At 35.3% G+C, this 23,303-nt stretch overlaps 1 protein-coding gene across 1 annotated transcript in view; it reads left to right on the top strand.

Annotated features, from left to right (window-relative positions):
* Positions 1 to 2,295: 2,295 nt before the first annotated feature.
* LOC145662087 (uncharacterized) overlaps positions 2,296 to 23,303 on the top strand; it is a 111,126-nt gene continuing 90,118 nt past the window's right edge. Inside the window, exon 1 of the mRNA XM_081727425.1 lies at positions 2,296 to 2,429. Coding sequence (XP_081583551.1) covers positions 2,306 to 2,429 — 124 coding nt within the window. The 5' untranslated portion in view covers positions 2,296 to 2,305. The remainder of the gene's footprint in view (positions 2,430 to 23,303) is intronic.

Here is a 23,303-nt window from a genome sequence, read left to right as displayed (position 1 = left end):
AGATAAAAACAAATGAAAGTGCATGATAACCTAACCAAAATACTACAGTGTTTTTAAAAATATACAATTTCATATTTCACCAAATTTGGAATAAATAGTATTTATATGTATTACTTTCCTATTAAATTTGGAACAAACATGTCTTTAAATTTATTATTGGAACTTTAAACCCTTATTTTACAGAATTTGTGACATCTTTAAGTGATCGGAAATCTTTAAGTGAAATATTTAGTTAGACATGCGTCTGGTTTTTGTTCAGGATGTTTTAAGTTCCTCACATGCTCCTTTATTCTTAAATTGTAGTATCGTTTCGTTTGTCCAATGTATTGTTCCCCAGATAATCATGTCGCTACAAATATATATATATATATATATATATATATATATATATATATATATATATATATATATATATGGATTTTTAAGGTCTTTTACGAAATACTTATTGTGAAACGGAACAGATTTTTGTATGTTCGGTGGGGCGAGATGAAATTTTTAAGTTACAATACCGGAAAATCTTTTGAGTTTCGATAAGTACTTTACATGTGACACTGCAGCCCATTTTTAACGCTATTTTCATAGACCTGGTATTGTACGTAATATTCTGTATTTCTTTATTTAGGAGTTCCTCATTTGAACATAGTCTGTAGGATTTTCTATAAAAGTTTGTCCACAAGTTCATTTTTTGTGACTGTGATTGGTAAGAAATATCATTAATGTAATGATCATCTGGATTTACTTTGTGATGCACCGTTATATCAAAACAACACTTTGATTTCTTTAATGAATACATCTAAGAAATTTAGTTTCGAATTTTCTTCATGTTTTATTATGAAAACTATTTTGGAATGATTTCTTTAGTTCTCTGAAGGGAAGATTTTCGGGACCTTGGATAGGCCATAGAATCGTCAACGTAGTCTGAATATATAGTGTTACGTACAGATGTATTTGTTAGAATTCTTGTTTCGAAATGGTCTATGGTGAGATTTGCTAATAAAGATGAGATTGGTTGTCTATTGCTAATCCAGAGATCTATCTAAAAATATCTTTGAATTGGAACAAGTTTGTTTCAAAGCACACTTTTTGAAGGTAAGTTATTGATGTAGTTATTTGAGCGTGTGTTCTTCTTTCGTTTAAACATTCTGATACTATGTCTAAAGCTAGAGTAGGTAGAATGCTACCATATATTTCCTCAATATGTAATGAAGCTATTTTATATACTTAAAAATTCTGAATATTTTGCAACATTGACCTCACTTGAAACCTGTTTTTAGTGATGTACTTGGAATCCATTTTTAAAGACACTTTAGTAAACATTTATCTAAGTTATAGAATGAAAGTTGAAATTATAGACTTAATGAATTATTTGTTTTATGGGTATTTGGGAATCCATGAATGAAAATAATTGTCTGATATATTGGTGGTAAGGGACCTTCATGTTCTTGACAGATAAGGTCAGTATCGAATATTCAATTTTTCTTCTTAATTTGCCATTATGCCTGTTCTCTCACGCACCTTCAATATTAATGTAATAGTTAATTTAGTTAACTAAATTTTTAACTATATACATATATATAAATAGCATTTTGTTATAGGTCTAAAGTTTATAACATCGAGAAGAAACACCTTTTTATAGATGTCACTGAAAGTTTGAAGCCTTTTAAAATTGAAGAGAAGGAAAATTTTAATCTTAATATTGACTATTGTCATTTAATTTTATTTGTTTATTTTAGTATCCTTAAAATTTTAATGGTTGTGCTAAATTTAAACACACTCATTATCATGAGTTTGCAAATTCTTTCCTTTTATTTTCAATTGATAAGGAATATTGGTCTTCTGAATTGTCTTAACACAAGAGCGTATAAAAGAAACAGTTTTAGATGTTAGTTAAATAATATGGCTGAAAGAAAGAGATCTCCTTTTAGATACATACGAACTATCAAACACGAAATATCTAACTCGAATTTTGAATAATGTTGTCCACTCTTCTTACTTTGTGCATTGTTCAGCCATAACATTAGAAATTTAGTTCACCAAAGTAAAACGTAATTTTTAACTAAATAAAATAATAAAATAAAGCTACTTCAACCTATCATAAACTGGCGTGTTAGAACCTGACCATAACTCATTTTTCTGAATAGAGGCGTTGCGTTCAATTTCGTTAGAAAAATTCAGTTTAGTAATCTTGAATTCCCTTGTTTGGTTTATATTATTAATTGATAGTGTCCAAATATAAGTCAAATTTGGGAAAGCCAATCATCACAATTAACTGTTTTAAATTATTTTCAGTTTCAGGTAATATCAAATGACCTCCATCAACGATTTCCTTTCTCTCGTCATCTTAGTATTTACTATTTCAGAAGTTTCATCTGATATTGACACACTAGGAAATGCAATTACTGGAGGGAGCTTAGCTGATCCAAAAGACTGTGAGTATAAGAGTAATGTGAATTTTGTGTAGCAACTTTTTAATAAAAGGAATTCCAAGTTTCTCAGTTTAGGTATTCGATTCCCTAACGATAGAATATTTGACTCTCTGTCAAATATACATGAACTCCAGGGCTTCGCTTTAACTAGTAATTATTATCTGCATGATACACTATTTGAAAAAAGTTCATATAAACAAAAATTGATTTTGTAGAAACTATAATATTCTTTTATTAATCACAACAAACGATAACGAAAAAACATAAACACGGTAGAAACAATCAAATCAATATTTGTAACATGAATTGTAGATAGATTAAGAAAAATAAGTTTAGATGAGTATTGTGGGTTCCTGTCACCACGGCATGGCGCGTCCTCAGGTTGCGGATCGAGGAGAAGGCCTCTAGATATAGAGGTTAGCTGCGAATATACTGAATAAGCAGTCGCGGACAGTCGACTAGGAGTGGTCCTCCAGCTTGGGGGTTTGGGTAAGGCTAACACCCTCATCCTGTAAAAAAAGGTACTTGTTCAGAAACATTCACAAAAGCCTCGGACAAGGACTGATAACTTGGCACGACATCAGCAAAAGAAAATGGACATGAGATTTGGAACATGGAATATTAGAAGTCTTTATAGGGCAGGCGCGTTAAAATCTGTAACGAGTGAGTTAGAGAAATACAGGATGGACTTAGTAGGAGTTCAGGAAGTTAGGTGGGAAGGAAACGGATCTGAGAATTCCGGAAATTTTACGTTCTTTTACGGGGAAGGAAATAAAAATCACCAGTTAGGAACAGGGTTTTTCGTTCACAAACGAATATTACCAGCAATTAAACGGGTTGAATTTGTTACTGACAGACTTTCTTTTATTACTCTTAAGGGACGGTGGTGTGATATTATTGTTTTAAATGTACATGCTCCAACTGAAGATAAGGGTGACGATATAAAAGATAGTTTTTACGAAGAAGTGGAACGGATATTTGACCAACTCCCGCGATACCATATGAAGATTCTATTAGGGGATTTCAATGCGAAGGTAGGACGAGAGGATATTTTCAAACCGATTATAGGGAACGAAAGTCTGCATAAGGAAAGTAATGACAACGGTGTTAGACTCGTGAACTTTGCAACATCCAAAAACCTAATCGTGAAGAGTACAAAATTCCCACATCGCGACGTTCATAAATACACTTGGACATCACCAGACGGCAAAACACATAATCAAATTGATCACGTTTTAGTAGATAGAAGAAGACAATCTAGCATAATTGACGTCCGGTCGTTTAGAGGGGCTGATTGTGACACTGATCACTACCTGGTAGTAGCGATAATACGGGAGAGATTATCGTTGAATAAAGGTAATATTCAATGTCCGAAAACGGAGAGATTTAATTTAAAGAAATTAGAAGAGAGCCAGGTAAGAGAGAAATACCAGATTGAAGTCTCGAATAGATTCTCGGTCTTAGAAGACTCGGAGTGCACTAGTGTTGAGGATACTTGGATTGAAATTAAAAATAGCATTAAAAGTTCAGCAATAGAAAAATTGGGACACGCGGAAATACGTAGGAACAAACCATGGTTCGACCAAGAATGCATTAAACTAGCAGAGAAGAGAAAACAGGCAAAATTACGGTGGCTACAAAATCCGAATGAAATAACTACACAAAATTTCGCAGATATCAGGCGGGAAACTTCCAAAACTTTTAGAACAAAGAAACGGGATTTTTTGAAAGCTAAAATTAAGGAACTTGAAGATAATAGTAAAAATAAAAATATTCGGGACATGTATAAGGGGATCAACGATTTTAAGAAAGGCTATCAACCTCGTGCTTATATATTAAAGAAATCTGACGGAACAGTTCTCACTGATATGGATAGCATCTTAAATAGATGGAAAGATTTCTTTGACGATTTGCTTAACACGCAGCCAAAAACTAATGTGCGTGGAGAAAAGGAGATACACACTGCAGAACCGTATATTCCAGAACCCAATCGAATAGAAGTGGAAGCCGCTATAAAGAAATTAAAGAAACACAAATCTCCGGGTGTAGATGAAATTCCGGCTGAGTTAATTTTAGCTGGAGGCGAAAAATTGTGGAACAAGATACACAAACTCATTCTCCTTATCTGGAACAAGGAAGAATTGCCACAAGAGTGGAAAGAGTCAATCATTGTTCCAATTCACAAGAAAGGCGACAAAACTGACTGTAATAATTATCGAGGCATTTCTCTTCTGTCAACATCCTATAAAATCCTTTCAAATATTCTGTTAGCAAGATTGACCCCATACGCGGATGAAATCATTGGAGATTATCAGTGCGGATTTAGACGAAATCGATCAACTATCGACCAAATATTTACCATTCGCCAAATACTCGAAAAAAAGTGGGAATACAATACCCCGGTACATCAACTATTTATTGATTTTAGAAAGGCTTACGACTCGGTTAGGAGAGAAACATTATACAACGTTCTTACAGAACTTGGAATACCGAGAAAGCTAATTAGATTAATTAAGATATGTTTAAGTGAATCCCAAAGTAAAGTCCGGGTAGGAAAATTTTTGTCCACGAGCTTCCACGTCGAAAATGGCCTAAAACAAGGAGATGCGTTGTCGCCATTATTATTTAACTTTGTGCTGGAATACGCCATAAGGAAAATCAAATATAGCAACCAGGGCTTAGAGTTGAACGGCATTCACCAGGTTATGGCATATGCTGATGATGTAAAGTTAATAGAGGAGGATAGGAGAACAGTAGAAATAAATGCAGAGATCTTATTAAACGCTTGCAGGGACATGGGTTTAGAAGTAAATGCAGAGAAAACTAAATACATGGAAGTACGTCGGGACCGTAATACGGCAAATTGTGGAGGCGTTAAAATATTAAATAATGCTTTTGATAAAGTGGATACTTTCAAATATTTAGGATCAATGTTAACAGACGAAAATCATATTCACGAAGAAATTAAATGTCGACTAAAAGCAGGGAATTCGTGTTACTACTCGGTTCAAAATCTCTTGTCGTCGCGAATTCTGTCGAGGAATTTGAAGCTTAAAATATATAAAACGATAATCATGCCTGTTGTTCTGTATGGTTGCGAAACATGGTCGCTTACTCTGAGGGAAGAACATAGACTGAAAGTATTTGAGAACAGGATCCTGAGAAGAATATTCGGACCCAAGAGGAACGAGAATGGGGAATGGCGGAAGCTCCATAACGAAGAACTACATAGTTTATACGGTTTACCCAACATTGTTAGGGTCGTCAAGTCTAGGAGGCTTAGGTGGGCAGGTCATGTAGCTAGAATGGAAGAAAGTAGAAACGCTTTCAAAGTCTTGACTGGTAGACCCATAGGAAAACGACCATTAGGAAGACCTAGGCGCAGATGGGAGGATAATATTAAGATGGATCTCGCAGAGATAGGAATACAAAGTAGAAACTGGATTCAATTAGCTAAGGATAGAAGTCAGTGGAGAGCTTTTGTGAACGCGGCACTGAACCTCCGGGTTCCATAGGCCATAGAGTTAGTTAGTTAGTTAGTTATTGTATAGATTAGAAGTTCCTGCGTTTCGATCTAAGTTGTAATCAAAATTTTACTCCCATTCTTCTAGAATATTTCCTGATGAAAGTTGGAAGCTATGAAACAAGCTATACGTTTTGCATATCTCTTGTAATATTTGCAAACGTTGTCAGTAAATCTGAACCATTTTAGGACAAGATGCTTCACTTCATCTTCACCGGTTTAGAACTTTTGCGGACTCTTTTCGTAGCTGGAAGTTGCAATGAATTATTTTCTGTACTATTCCTAAGATATGATGGAACGATTTTCAATGATGGAACGACGTTCAACGCGCTGAACGCTTTTAGGAGTGGACACGGATCCATCACGGTTGTTAGTGACAGACGTACGACCATTTGTGAAGCGCTTTCATCATTCAAATGTCTCAAAGCGGCTTGTTTTATACTATCGTTTACTAAAACTTCATCATCACACGCTCTTTTCTGTATAGATTCACACCGTTGTCCACCATCTTGAATAACGGTTCCCCTATGAAATGAACGGGCGCATGAAATGAACCCTACCTACTAGTAGCAGGTCAAGGTTGACAATTCCTAATACATGCACTACCTTTACCATGGTATTCGATTTTAAAGTAGTTAAAGTATGTCCTGGTGGACTTCTATGTCCCTCGTACTTAGTGATGGGATTTTTACCGGTAAATATTTTTTGGGTATTTACCTTGGGTAAATACCCAGGTATTTACCCAAATTGGGTAAATATAAGGGTTTTTTCCTTTTCAATCATGTATGTGATAGATCTTCTTGAGCAGTACATAAAAATAATGAAAAGGTAACATTGGATCCAGTAGAAGCTAGAACAATTGTCAAAAGGCATTATATTTATTATTTTCATTAATAGAAATGAGTTATGTGGTCGTTCCTGTTTTGATATTTCTCCAGAGAGCACAGTTTTAAGAACTGATCACTCTGATAAAGACTACATTTATTTTTCTACAAATAAAGAAACTAAGCAAGTACATGGAACGCTGATAAATGCTTTTCTTTTAATTTGCATTCTGTAAGTGACTATGGGCGACAAGCCATTACAACTGACATGACTTGAAACATATTTTCTATTATAACATACATGCTTTAATAACTACAAATTGAACACAGCAAGAATAGGAGTATATACGAAGACTTTCACACTTCCCTACACTTGCTCGCTAGGCATCACGATATAATAAAAAATGAGCTGTCTGTTTGTTTTCATGTTTTGCGGGAAACTAGCATTCTTGGAAACAAAATAGATAAAATGCCATTGGTTAATGGGCTTCACATGACGGTTACATCAGTTTCTTTAATTAGTTTATGATTGGGTGGCATCAGATTCATACGCGTAATTCAAATGATTCCATGCTTTAATTTAGAATTGGGCAAAATTCAGTTAGTTTTCATTGGTTTCAAACACCTCAATTGGCAGTATCAAGCTAATAAAAGTCGTGAATTATAGATCATTCAGGACTTAGTAACGTTCTCGAAATATTCTATACACATAAGGGCAAAACGTTATCTCGTTATGAGATGGCACTTCTACCAAGATTACTCATCATATTCATCGGATACATGAAATGAATTTATGGAATCATCGCTGGTAATGTCACCATTTATCTCACACATCTAAGAAGTGTCACTTCCACTGTCTTCTTCATGGGTTCTCCTTTTTCTTGGTACCCTGGTGCATTCCAAATGTGATGAAGTTGTCCGGTAACTTATTTTCTAAGTCTTCCTGTTGCTCTGACTGAACAGTCTTCTCAGTCTCTTTACGCTGTGTTAATACTTTTGACTTCTGTTCCCGGTGATGCAACTTCCAGTTATAAGCTATATACGTAATTTTTCCGGCTCTGAAAGCAGTCAGTCTATTCCTTGACTTACTGTGAATTTTTGAGAAATTACTGAAGGATCTTTCTGTGGCGGCTGATAATACCTATGCTGTTAATATCCGCTGTGCGACTTCAGATAATGGGTACTTCCACACAAACCTTGCCACCAAATTATTGGGTTCATTTCACCAGAACTTGCCCAAATGAACTTCTTGCCCCACAAACTTTTCTTTGCCTTGTAATGTGCGAAATCCTTCATAACATTTATAAGATCTACTTTCATGTTCTCTGCAACCTTGTGTATGAACTCCAGTCCATCGAGATCTTGTACTGGAGTCAAGTCAAACCCCTGTGATGATGGATGGCTCTGGTATAGTGAATCGGCTGAAGTGCTGTAACTTTTGTGCTTTCGAAATCATTAAGAATATTTTTTCTTCTGCTTTGAACAATGGAAATTCGGGTACAGCCTTTCTTAGTTGTTCTTCGATTTCTTTGACAGCAGGAACAACTCGGTGTATGTTACATTCATCAGATTCTAATATATTTATCCAGGAGACTTTTGGCTTAAGAACATATATTAGCTTTTCAACTGTCACCCAGAAAAACTCATCTTCAAACAACCTTGCTTTGTGGTCTTTGATCAATGCTGTATATCTTGCAGTGGTTTCATGAACAGCTATATTATGTAAAGTGATTTTCTAGCTTTCAGACTTTCAAGAGTTTGTAAATAACTTCCTCAGTGGGTTTTACATGGAAGAGTAAGAGAAGTATGAATGTTCTTCTCATTGTTAATTGCATGAAAAGGTATTCACTACCTGAGTGTTTTAACCATTTTAATAACGTCTACATTTGCCATAAGTGAGGAAATTGAAGAAAACGTCAAAATATCACTGCAGACAAGGTTCAACGTGTGTGTTTTACGTGACAATGGTTGCAACTGGAGATACTTTTCTTGGACAAGAGAAAAACCCTTCTGCATATTTACTGCATCATCACAATGAGAACAAAGAACTTGCTGGGGACGTATTTTTCAATGACATCAAATACTTATCTCTAATGCACTCAACAGTGTGACGGTTACCTTCCGTGTTGATAAAATGAACAAATATTGGATGAGGGTTTGTAATATTAAAGTTGATTATTCCCTCATTACGAACATTACTCTAACCTTCACATTGAAGATTTAGATGCTTCCAATCTTGTTGTGTTTGCATTTCATTAAACTTGGCATCAAGTTGTCCCTAAAAATTTTATCTTATTTGACCATGTGGCCATTATTTGGCAAAATATAAGCTATTTGAAAATACTTGTAAATTGTTTTACCAACCCCTTTTCAGCCACCGTTTTTTGACTCTTTTACAAGATCATATGGCAAGTCCTTGAATTATATGAAATAAAATTACGTGTACATTAATAGAAAACACTTGCGCTGGGCTAGGGTAAATGCAATGTCATATATAAAAAATTAATTGTTGAATTTATTACATAAGTAGTTAACTATCCTTTGCCATTTGCAATTTTTATCTGAACTTTGAGACAACTTATAGACACTGCAAGCCAGCAAACTACTCCATTATCGCTCAACCCAAAACCTAACTTGATATGCGATGTGTGTGTGAGCTCATTAACTCATTAACTTACATGTGTTACGATATGCATATAGAGGCTACTTAGGTTTTCATCAACTGTCATTGTATCCATAAAAGTGATAATGCTACTAGATGAACTTTTTACATTGATGAAGGAATCTTCATATATGAAACTGCATCAAAGTTTTATAAGACACCCTCGTCACTAAAGAGTCATCAATGCTTTTATTGTTACTACAACTTGACGTAGGTTATACACTTTCATTCACTTGTTCTGTCCCAGTATTTTGCCAACAATCAGACAAACTTCTCCCTTGTAAACCTTTTAAAATTGTTTTCTTTAGACTTTCAGGATAGTTAAAATTTTTATACACATGATCTGACATTTCATTTACATATGCGTGCTTATAGTTTCTACCACATTATTTGCAGTTTACTGATTTAACACTTCGTACATTATATGCGCTCCAAACATTACTTTTCTTTCTACTCATTTTAAGTTTTTTTCTCTCCCTGAATAAAAGAAAACTTAGGAAATTTAACTAAGGTAAGAGGCTCGTCTACTCTCAAGTCTCAAATTAGTACCAGTTAGAAAAGGAACGGTTCGAAGCAATTTTACCAGATATATGAGTTTCCAGTGTTGCAGGTTTTCATCTTTGTTTAACCACATTTGTATCTGGAAGATTTTATTCTGCTATTTTAGAGCCCACTATGTCTTCTTATTATGCAATCTTGAAGTTTGTAATAAAAACCCATTTTTGGGGTGGGTAAATAAAATTTCGGTATTTACCCAATTTTAATTTACCTACCCAGTGGGTAAATACCCAAGTCCCATCCCTACTCGTACTATAACAGTAACTAAGTTACATGATTGGGAAGGTGGCTTGTAGTGTAGTTTGGCTGGTTCGATTTGTAAGACCTTTACTATTGTTTGAGTCAGAATCCATCATTTAAAGTGAGTGTTGAACCAGTGATTGTATCCGAGGCATGTGCTCTATCTGAGATCTAACTTAGGGCTGTACACACAAGAAGGCCGCGAAGGGGCGCTGCAGATTATATTAACACTTTCGATTCTGTTTTTTTTTTGTTTGTTTACTCACGGATTTTTAATTTTATTTTGTGCTATCTTGTTTGCACAATAACTTGTATATGCTTATCTCGAATTTAAAGAAGAATATAAGACAAACTGCAATACAATAACCATTGAAACGTACGCTCGATATTTCTGCACATCTTGATTTACACAGTGGAAAGTGATATATAAAATACAAAATGGCATTAATTGAAAATATCATTGTAATTTACGTAATTTAGTGACACGAAACACGTCATTCAAACAGAATAACGGTTCATTTCAAATATTTTATTCGCTAAAAATAAAACAACTCACCTGGCTGAATTTAACCCATAGTTATAACGCTTACAAGTACTTTAAGTAGCTTTGAAACAAGAAATCAAACAAATATATAAATTGCGGACAAAATTTAAAGTTTAAATAATCCAAGTATATAAACGTTAGCCAATTTGAATCCTCCAGATTAATTACATTAACCTTGAAGTATTATGTACATTTATGTTATCACTTGTGCCGAAAGATTAAAATGTCTTTTTGGGTGCCTACACACATGGGTTCAATGTTGCGAATGTGTCAAATAAACTTTTGGTTAGAATATCTTCATTCTGACGTGTTCCGTAAATTTGTGTATCTCGCTAAGACTTTTAAATCAAATTTTAGAAACAAAAGGTATATACAATGTTACAAAATTTCAAACTGAATCTCCAGAATGGTCTCTGCAAATAATTTATAATGACAAATATGGAAAACAAGCAGAAAAGGAGAACGCAAAATGTTATGGATTCAGCGGTTTTCATCTCACAGCGCGTGGACACATAAGACTCACGGTTTTATAAAGGTAAATAGTTAAGATGCAAACCGAGTTACAAATACTCGTACTTCTTAACAGCGCAGTACAGCTTTGTAGCCCACGAGCGTAATTGAAATCATATATGTCACCTGCACTAACAGGTTGAAGACTGCTGGATTAAGTAATTTGTCTTTACTTGGGATTATTAGATCTGACGTGAGGTAACGTCAAGTTTTTTCTGATTATGTTTATGATAAAAGCTTTACTCTGTCAGTATATGAAAAACCAAAACACAAACGAAAAAAGAATGTTAGGTTTTGATGATTCTTGAACCTACACTTCAGTAAACATATTTCAAGATATCGAACATGGTCGTAGCGTTGGAAGGCAAAGTGGCGTAAGTCACTTTTGAGACATTTGGAGATATTGAGACCTACGCCACTTTGCCATGGAGGGTTATTATGAATTGGAATTTACGATGTTCTTTATGTTTCCATCTCTTAGTTTATTTTTAATATTGAGATACGCTAGTTTGTCATCTAACATTTTATGGTTTCAACCTCATGGAAATGGCTTAATATCATTTTTGAGAAAAAATGAGTTATACCAGTTTGCTATCCAACACCTCTTGAGTGACGTAATATCACAATCTCAATACTGTACCTTCACCTGACATTATCAATTCTTCAGCTTTGGATGTGATTACAAATGTATATAAAATACTAATTCGATTGCTAGAGGTGATAATGGGCAACTTTTTATCAATATTTAAACAGTGTAACAGAATGTAGTGTTCTGGAACTGATGGCTTCCACCATACTTTTTTTATCTGTAATATTGGAATGCTAGATGTGTTACTCTTATTTGGTTCTATTGACTTGATGGACTTATTCTTATTTCAACCCACTATGTATCCAATTGACTAGCTTCGCTTTCAAAGAAAAGGAAAAATGAAACTATACTTATTAGATAAACTAGTATCCGGCAACTTTGCCTTCGTTCACCCAACGCACAGTGTGACATTTTGGCAATCTAGGAAGACAAAATTCTGATATCAAGTATCTATCACAGTAACGTGACGTAAAGTACGTTTCTGGGGTATATTAGTAAAAATGACTAAACCCATGCTATTCAACGCAATATTTTTTTAAAAATAGAAGTAGTATCAAATCAGATCATCAAAATGTCATCTGTGCAACGATTGGATTCCATTACAAAAATAAAAGGTTTGGAACTTGCAATGCAGAGAACTCAACTCCACCTTAGACCTCTTTGCTATAATGGGAGCTATTTCTTGCTAAGAAGTGCCGGAATAAATAGTCGGTGTGAGAGGCTTCAGGAGACTGCGGTAGGTGAGGAAGGGTATCATACTGCATGTATTGAAGAGGTTACACCGTTCTGTTAACATTATAAGCGTGCAATATTGTGCAAAATGGGGACATCATGTTTTTGACCATTGTTACGAACAGGCGTTGCATTTCTTGGAGTGCAGCACTATAACAATCACCAGTAATGGTTTCGCTTAGAGGTGAAATATATGGTAGCTTGTTTCCACCTACCAGCAGTAATACGTTCTATGAGAGAAGGGTGGTTTTGGAGACCATTCTGGACGTTGATCGTGATCCGATTACGACTCTGACAGTTTACGGTTGTCGTAGCATATCCGCTTTTCATCAAATATTAAAACCTTATATAGAAACAGTCTCGTTTATTTCGTACTCTCAGAACTGCACACCTTCAGCCAGTTATGATGTCAACTTATGTGGTCTCCATGAATCCAACTTTTTCACGTCGCCGATTGCTGTTGTGTTGATTTTAGTTTAGCGTCCCTTTGAACAGCGAGGCTATATGAGACGTGGACCTACTGATTAACGTGGAATCCGAACCACATGAGCTCCTGCCGGGAATCGAACCCGGGTCTCCCACGCCAAAGGCGCGTACGCTAACCACTTAGCCACGAACGAGCTCCACACGTCGCCGATTGCGTTGAACAGCCGAACAATAGTATAGTCTATAAATAGGCATTTGCAAAATTTTTTGAGGGTTTGCTTCAACGGTGTACCTTAGAAACTAATCAGACCATATTATTTGTCAGTGGACCGGGGCTGATATTTTAGTGTTGCCACCGGCGCTAAATTTCACAAAGTGGTGGCTTATGATGCGTTAATTCATTAATATTTTTCGCGGTTAGTTGTTCATAATGTCCTAGCGTGAAATTGTAAAGAAGGTTGCAATTTTGTGTTTTCTATGTCCGTTGCTCGCACGATCCTGCTCAGCAATGGACTGTCTCCTGACTTACTGGGTATCTTAGCCTGTTATCTTAACATGGAGTTTGTGACATCGTACGTGTGACCTCAGTCCACTCATTGGCTGTTCTACAGATTGTTGTATCCCACCACATACAGATTAAAAATGACATTTACATCAACCGTATATCTTACAAAATGATGAATATTGCAATGGCTGGTGATGTGCAACTGTAATCCAGCTCTCTTAAAGTCGACACTGTGGTGAAATAATCATCAGTGAAGATATTTCAACATAGAAGTTTTCATGTTCTATGGTCTTCCGCTAACCTCTTTGTTTTTGCATATGACTCTTCTCTTTTCATATTGTACATTAATTGTAGCCTTCTTCGCCTCCTCTCTTTTTCCTGCCACCATACCTCTAGCACCTACCTTATGATACAGTTCGTTCTTAACCAATATCCCAACCAGTTTCTCTTCCCCTTCTTAATAATGTCGAAAATTATTCTATTTTCTCACCCAGAATTTCTAAGACCCTCTCATTTGTTTTCTGTTCGACGCAGCCAATTCTCTCCATTCTTTTACACGCCTACATTTCGAAAGTTTACAGCCATTTTACATCATTTTTGCGTAATGTCCACGTTTCTAACCTAGATAGAACAATACTCTAAGCAAAGCATTTTATGACTCCTTTTTTCAACTCTTTATTCAAGGTCTCACAAAATAATGTTTTCTTCCTGCTAAAGTCTTCTTTCACTGTTCCTATACTTGCTTTCATTTCACGTTCACGTTTCATACCATTGGTAATAATACTATCCAGGTATCGAAAACTAGTCATAAGTTCTATTTTCTCCCTTCCTACATCTATATTTGACACCGACCGCTTCGTTTCAATTAGCACGGCTTTTGTCTTTCTAACATTTATTTTCTTTCCATATTCTTCACAGCCCCTCCTCAAATTTTTAACATCATACTGATTTTCTCTTCAGATTCCGCAACAAGTGCCATATCATCTGCAAACCGTACACAGTTAATCATTCAACCTCCTAATGAAATACTGTCTCCATTTTGTAGGCTTTTTTTCACTATCTCTTCTAGATAGATATTAAATAATGTTGGTGAGAGACAGCATTCCTGACGAACTTCCCTTCCAATTGCACTCTCTTCTGTCATTTCTTCTCTTATTCTAACTCTTACTTGTTGGTTCATATATAAGTTTTATCTTTTTATGAGTCTTCCATCTTTCCATTCCAAGCCAACCTTCTTTAGAACTTCCAAAAGAATTCCCAATTCACGCGTTCAAATGTCTTTCTTAGATGAATAAATACCACATATACCTGTTTTCATTTTTCTATAAACCTTTCACGATTAATAATCCAATTGAATCTTTTGTGCCTCTACTTCTCCTGAACTCAAACTGTTCCTCCTCAACTTTTCATGTGTTCTTCCATACAACATTCTGTTCAAAATTCGAACCCAAAGTTTTGCTGTATGAGATATAAGCCTTATAGTTCTACAATCCTCACGTCTCTTTGGGCTCAATTTCTTAGCCATTGGTATTATAATTGTCGTTAGGAAGTCTTTTGGCCATTCTCCTGTTTCATATATTTCATTGCATAGTCGGAAGAATCCTTTCTTGTCCATATTCTTAATGAATTCGACTGGAATATTATCTATCCCGGTTGCCTTTCCATTACCAATCTGGGATACAGCTTTTTCAAACTCATCCCGAAGAATACTGTCTTTTATCATCCTCGCTTTCTTCATTTTCAAGTTCAACATCTAGGTCACATGGTCTATTCCTACTCTTATATCCCAGACAGCATAAAGTTCTTCATATATTCCTTCCATCTTCCTTAGACTTCATTTCTCTGGCTAATTACCTTTCCATCTTACTTTCTACTGCGATCGCAATATCCACTTCTATTCTACGAAGTTCCACTACTTTCACCTCCTTTCCCAATTCTTTCTAATTCTTCCATATTCTCGCATTTTCTCCTGTTGAACTCTTACCTTGCACTGTCTGTTTCCCTTCGCAACTAGTTGTTTAACTTCCAGTGCGTCTTTCTGCCCTTTTCCGTTTCCACGTCCTCCTTTCCCCCATTTTCTGCAATATCTGTTCTGTAACCGATGGTTTCTTAGTCATTTTGTGTTTGCGGTAACCTGCTACTTCTTCTGCAGCCTGATGCATGCAAAGCATACAGTGCTTCCACCATCTGTTACTACCCATACCTATCCTTATCTCGTTTGAGTATTTTTCTTCGAATTTCTCAACGAAAAAGATTTCTTACTTCCTTAATTCAACTTTTTTCTTCTGCCCACATTTTTCAGTTAAATACCACTTCAGCCAGCACAATGCTATGATCAGAGAAAAAGTCAGCCGCGAAAAGGGTCTTCAAGCTATTCCGACACCTGTCCTGAATCATATTGTGGTGAAAATGATCTGTAATTTGATATTGTATTATACCTTTTGCACTCTTCCATTACGCCTTGTTCAAGCCTATGTTATTGGCTGGCCCGACGTCAATATATGTCTTCCTTCATAAACTTGGTGTTCCATAAGGGTGCATAACAAAAAAAAAAAAAAAAACAACTAAACTCAAAATGATTGGCAGTATTGTAATTATTCTAAAAAAATTCAATGTCAAAAGAAACTTTAAAAATATCTCCTACTTGGTCACTAAATACTGATGAAAAGTATTAGTAAAATGTTCATGCAAAACCCGACATATTTATGTGAAGATAACATCAGTACCTTAATGGCAGTTTTTACTATATTCAGAGCTCCCTCGTGGTTAGGCGGTTAGCGTACGTGCTTTTAGAGTGGGAGACCAGGATTAGATTTTTGTCAGGAGTTCATGTAATTCGGATCCCAGGTTAAGCTCTAGGACTACGTTTAATATATCCTCGCTGCTGAAAGGGAAGCTAAGCTCAAATAAAACGCTTAATATATTCGGGAATATTTACTGCGTCCTTAGAAAAGAATGGGTTTGGTTGACATTTTAATGTTCTTCGTAGACCTGTTCATCCTTTGTCTGTAATTATTTGAAAATGTTTTGACCAGCTCTCACATGCTTATCTCTTTGTTGTTTTACGAGCTTATACTTTTCATCTTCCTTTATTGCTTTTACTGTGATTATATCCCTCTGTCACGCCTTCCTTACAATTGGATGACTTTACGTCGCAGAAAATTACTCTTTGTAGTGAGGTGGAAAATTGTCTTTTCTTCTTCTTGTATTAATATTTCTGTTTGGAGTCGCTCTTTAATTTTCATTGTATAAATTACCTTCATATGGACAAGCAGTGTTATATGCTGAAGTTGTTAGTCAGGATGCCCTCCACAGGATTAATATATCTCAGTTCTATTGATGGAGAGAAATCAACTTTATGAAAACGAAAGATTTACCATTTTATATTGTATATCATATGCCTAAGTCCCGCAGTTATCTCAGGTTGTCATCTCGGGGAAGTTCGTATTTCAGGTAGTTCCTTTACCAATCAGAATGCTATATCCTGCGAGGTAATTTAGAAGCCCTTTCAAATAAATCTGTGGATGCGCATTTTACATTACATTTATAGACTTTTAAATCCTATCCAATTAGTTGGTTTGTAATCTGCTTTTGCGTGGAACACTCTAATATCATGTATACATTTTATTATCTGGTGTGAATCTAGAAGAGAATACAGTCTTCTTAAAGTTAGTTTATCTGGTATGGTTAATATTTTCATGTTGACTTTAAAACACTGTCCTGTCTTTTATTAGAGGGGTCGCATCAATGTTATTTGTCTTCGTTTTGGATGCATTGCAGTGTTATATCTATTATTATAATTATGTAATATTCCCAAACTTCGAAAAAGTAGTTCTTCATTGATTTTTAAAGGGAATGTTTATTACAATTGTTTATGAAGCGTTCACAAAGTCAACACCTTATTATTGATAGTACATTACTCAGGAACCAAAGTTTCTTACCATAATATTTTACACGATTTTGTTTTTAGCAGATTATGATCTACAGCCATAACAGTTTGATTTAGATCGATCAGTTCTGCTGATATGTTTTGTTTGTGAAAACATGACTAAGAAGAAACGTATTCGGTTTTAATAAGGATATATGCCTCGAATTTTAGTTATAAGAACATTATGGACCTTTATGTGAGAAAACATGTATCCTGTAATTGTTGTTTTATCAAAAACACTTCACATTTTTCTATATATTCGAAATATTTGAAAATTTCAATAGGAAGAAATAGTACTGACACATTTGGCTTCAATATGATTGTTAAATAATAGCGTAAAATAATTAAATTAGAAGCAAAAAACTTGAATACGGACAAACTTTCTTCCACTACCAACACTTATGAAGGAAACTTCGTAGATGAGAAATTGTACTTGACAGCAAGACAATTGTGGATTAAAATCTACGTACGAAACATATTATCAAATTTTATAAGAGCTTGTTCAGTTATAAATTATTATAAGTATTAGCTGCAATATTACTCTAAATGTATACAAAGTAGAAATTGGATTCAGTTGGCTAAAGATAGAAATCAGTGGAGAGCTTTTGTAAACGCGGCATTGAACCTCCGGGTTCCATAGGCCATACACTTAGTTTTATTACTCTAATTGTTTATAGACATTAACCGACTTATGAAGCAACCTATGAAAATTTTGCGTCAAAATACGTGAATAGCAAACGAATGCATCTATCTTCTTCTATAACCCAGCAAACAATCCTTCACATTGAGTGAAAAAATCAGCAGGAAAACGGCGAATAAATGAAATGAATTAAACCAAAGATCGAAGATTCGAATCTACATTATGAAAACGATTTTCTAAATAAATAAACATCAAATTAAGAAAACAAACATAATAGTTGATATGAAATCTTTGCATAGGTATGAAAAGAGAAAAAAAAAAAACGTTGATATTATAATACAGTGTCACAGTGGCGTCTCGTGACATAAAGTTTCAGTAGTTCACAGTCGTTAGAAAATTCTATTTTAAAATTCTTACTGTAAAAAGAAATAAAAAATACAAAAATCAATGAAAGAAACCATACATCTCCCTCATATATATATATACGAGGGTGAGTCAAAAATTATCTACTCTTTTCTCATAACTTTTCTCACATTGCGCACTTTGTCTTTTGCCCTCACATATTTTATTGTTATACTGTTGTGGTAATGCTGTGAAAGTGTGATCTCAATTTCTCTAGTTTTCTTCCTTCTGTTGCAGATATATCATGGCTGCTCCATTAGAAGTTTGCACTAAAGAGGGACAACAAACAGTGATCCGATTCCCCTGGTCGGAGGTTTGTCAAAGGGTCCGACATTAATCGTAGACTATTATCCCAATATGAGAGAAGTGCAACATCACGTAAGACGATGTTTTTTTTTTTTTTTTTTTTGTTCGAGAAGTTTACAAGTGGTAGAACAAGTGTAACGCATGAAGAGGGAGCAGGACGACTATCAATCTCCACTAGAGATGTCAACATTCAGCAAGCTCGAGAGATGGTTCTGGCGAATAGACGAATCACTATCGAGGTAGGAGCTGCTTTGAACATCAGTTATGCATGCAGAACACAAACTTACTTGTGTTAGGGTCTATCAACGCTTACTCACTCGCTTTAACAACGAAGGTGATGCATTTTTAAGCACAATAGTCACCGGGCATGAAACATGGGTTCATCACTATGAGCCAGAATCAAAGCATATGCAGTGGAAACACCCAGGATCTCCGAAGGGCACACCGCCAGGAAACACCCTGGAAGAAAATATTCAAGACTGAGCCATCCGCAGGAAAGATTATATTAACTGTGTTTTGGGACTCACGGGGACTCATGGAAAAAGGAAAGACTCTCAACAGTGCGAGTTATAGTGAATGTTGGAAAAGAACTTGAAGCCGGCAATTCGCCGAGGTTTGTTGTCGAAGATTTTTTGTTGTTGTTGCATGACAATGCACGGCCGCACACGGCTCATCACACTATTGAAACCATCAACAAGCTGAAATTTGAGTTATTAGAACATCCTTCCTATAGCCCAGACCAAGCTTCATCTGATTTTCACTTGTTTGGACCACTCAAGGATGCTTTGCGTGGTCGCCGGTTTGCCTCAGATTTGGACGTGCAAAATGCGATGCTAAAGTGGCTTCACTGCCAATCGAAAACCTTTTATTTGGAAGGGATACGTAAGCTCGTTGACTGTTGGGTCAATTGCATTGATAAGGAGGGAGAATACATAGAAAAATGATGTGCATAGTATAACCTTAGCTTCATGTACTCCCATGCGCAAAAAAAATTGCGCGTATACTGTAACTCAAGATTTTTCGCATTTATTCCATTTTCCTTACGTTTATGGGTAAAATTCAGTTATTAGTATGTGGAGATAATAGAAATCAATCCATCTAAAGAGATATTTCCAAAAAAAATAATAAAATAATAAAAATATAAGCAAAAAACAAAATTATACTCGGTTTTGTGTATACTGGCAACGATGATTTCTAGGGATTTTTTCAGTAGCAGATCATAATTGCGGAGGGAATTCAGTAGGGGAATCGAGGAGTTGGATCAAGGAACTCGATAGTGGACTAAAATGTTGCATTTATTGGTTAAAACCTAGTGTGTAGATTGCCTGCCAAATATAAATTAGCTTCTGTAACTAAGATGTCGTACGAAAATATAGAATTAAACAAAAAAACTCTTATCTTAAGGTTCGAAGCGATACGCACCATGGTTATGAAGATTATTTCTTTTAAAAAAAGAGCCAACACAACGTAGCCTCCGTGGTTAGGTGGGTAGAGTAACGGAGTCGTAGTTATTTTATTATTTTGACACCACATCGAATCCCATCCCATCCCATCCTTTTTCTTTTTTTTACAAAACATTATAATTTTCATGTTAATAAGAACCGAAGCAATATAATAAGGACAACTTACTGATATTTTGCTGTAATGACGTATTTATCCAGGATTAGAAAACTATTGTTAATAGCTATTGTTTTCTATTCATGCTGTTGTATAGTTTCTCTCATCCTGTTTTCTTGGGGAAAAAAATATTTTGTCTCCAACGAAGTGTGAAGGATATATACGGACAGAAAAAGACATCTTAGTACCAAACGTGATTTATCGTGATGAAGTGGACTAGTTTGCCATTATTAAAAAAAAAAAAATGGAGTTGGCTTTTCTTTAGGTTTTAATACGTCTATCATTCAGTGCAGACACGTATCCAGGTTTTCTATTCGGAGGGGGTCCAACACGAATCCTCGTAAGCACGTAATTCTAATGTTTTTAAATATCAATAATAATAAATAATAATAATAATAATAATAATAATAATAATAATAATAATAATAATAATAATAATAATAATAATAATAATAATAATAATAATGCAACAGTTCTGTACCTCTCTTAAACTTTTTCCTACTTTTCATTTATAAACCGGTTTATTTTGGAAACTGCATTATAGCACAAACAAAATGAAACATATTTTCGAGAGAAATGTAACTAAAGAAAACTCTGCTACGTATATCACATAACAAAAATAGCAAGAAGACATGGAGTGTATCGTTCTAATATATTAAAGTTAAAAACAGAACGGAAACGAAATGTTAATCCTATTTAAGACTGTTTTTTAATTCCACCTGGTCAGTGGCGTATTTACGATTTTGTTTCGGGAGGGGCTTTGCTAACTTTCGGGGGGGAGCTTTGCCTGGAAATGTGAAAATTCTGCAAGATATTTCATTTACTTTACTATACTAAGTAAGATTTCGTGGGGGGCTTAAGTCCGAAAGCCACCCCCCTAAATACGCCACTGCACCTGGCATAATGACATTATGGTATGTTCTTAGAATTATAACAAGACAACAGCACATTGCCCAAAGTTTGGACACTGACTACTCGTAAACTGATATAAAAGAACCTCAAAAGGGTAAAGGCAAGTTTATTAAAAAGTGCTTGAGTTTCGGAGAGAGACAGCTCTCAGGCCCTCACGCTGGATACGTCCCTGATTCAGTGCAGTGCAGTTATTTGTTATAAAACATTATTATTAGATGCGTAATATGTAAAATTATATCATAAGTTTTACTTTTAATAGGTCTTTTCTTAACACATCCATATTATCCAGCGTTCTGCCTGCCTGTTTATGTCGGATAAGCGAAACTCTACTGTATTTCCAAAGCTAGCATATACATGAACTAGAATTGTATCGTCCTAGAACAGACAATAGTCTGAAATGCTTATATTAACCCTTAACAGGAAACATGTGTCTGTCAGACACGTATGGTTTTTCTTTGTATTACATTGGCAACACTGATTCACTCAATATATCGGTTTTCTCAGTACCTTCCTATTATTTAACATTACAAATATGTTTTTTTAAAAAAAGATATCGCTTTATACAGGTCCGTGTCCCACAGACACATTTCCTGTAAGCGAAGAAAATAGCGTTTCCTGTTAAGGGTTAAAAGGCTGGAATAAAAAAAGCATAAGTACTGTTTTGGAAGCGTGAGAACAAATTAAAAACAATTCAATATATTACCTAGGTATCAGATTATCATCTTATTATGTCGATGTGTATTCTTTTTTAAACATATTTTTAAAAGTTATACCATTCGCAATATTCCTAAGGAAATCTAAAGAAAAACTTCTTGTGCCTCTTATGGCAAAGCGGCTTAAGTGCATGGTCCGAAACCGATTCCCACGTTAAGGTATAGATAAAGTTCCCGTACTTCAAAAATGCAAATCCGGGACGCTTCTAAATTACGAGAATCTTTGAAATGCTTAAAACTGAAAGAAGTGTTGAATACTAATTTACTTTCCTCCATTAGATAGAGTTGTTCAAGTATTACGTTATCACATTTTTATTCATTTCACTAGATCTTCCAAGGACGCCAATTTCTCTGTAAATTGGGGGGGGGGGAGCATTCAAATGCAGAAGATATATATATATATATATGAAGATTTTAAGACAAATTACACTCAAATAATGCCAAATATTGTATATTCATAAATACAAAGGAGGCCTACATGAGCTTTGAGCGGGCCCGGCCCCCCAGGATCGGCGCCCTTGCCTTCTTCCTAGTTAAGCAAACGTAAGCAGATGATTTACTCCCTCCCACTGGTAAGCAAAATTGTTTTTTTTTTCCTCAAGATCTGTTGTGTTTCGTGAAATAACAGCAGGAATTTCCTGATTACTTAACCATCTAAATGAATGTTTTCACTTAGAGCCATACCGTCGATTCACGTTGCCTAGGACTAAAATAAATTAAGGGTCAATAATGAAGATGAGACTTCCATATCAAATCCATGATGGGAAATTATATTATGAGTACAATTTTCGAAATTAATAGTATACAATCGTAAAAATATCTTACAAAACGATGGTTTATTGCAAAATACTTTGACTCAAAGAATAAATTACAAGTAATAAACTTGTTACTTTTCCTGAAGAGTCTAAGTCGTGAATGAGACGGAAGCTGTCGAGCGTAGTGCTTGGAACGATTGCCTCACTTGTTCTACCTTCCCGTGGCGCAGCCTTGATTCGACTTGATCCTAAACGGATTATTCAGAAGTCGAAGTCGGAAGATGTTTCCCATTTTTCCAAAACACTCTTGGTCGATTACAATCTGCCTCACTCGTGAGGGGACAATCCCATGCCGTAAGCGTCGGTGGACCACCGATAGGCAACTAGTGACATGTCCCCAAATATTGGCGGTCCCGCAGCCAAAAATTGGTCCCACTTCCGTTTTGAAAATTATACCACCACCGGCAGAGAAGCGACGGAACGCCAACGAA

This window comes from Thermobia domestica, chromosome 10 (genome assembly GCF_964235325.1).
Source record: "Thermobia domestica chromosome 10, izTheDome1.hap1.1, whole genome shotgun sequence".
Lineage (NCBI taxonomy): Eukaryota > Metazoa > Arthropoda > Insecta > Zygentoma > Lepismatidae > Thermobia > Thermobia domestica.
The sequence above is the reverse complement of the archived record's forward strand: the minus strand, read 5'-3'. Positions and strand labels throughout refer to the sequence as shown.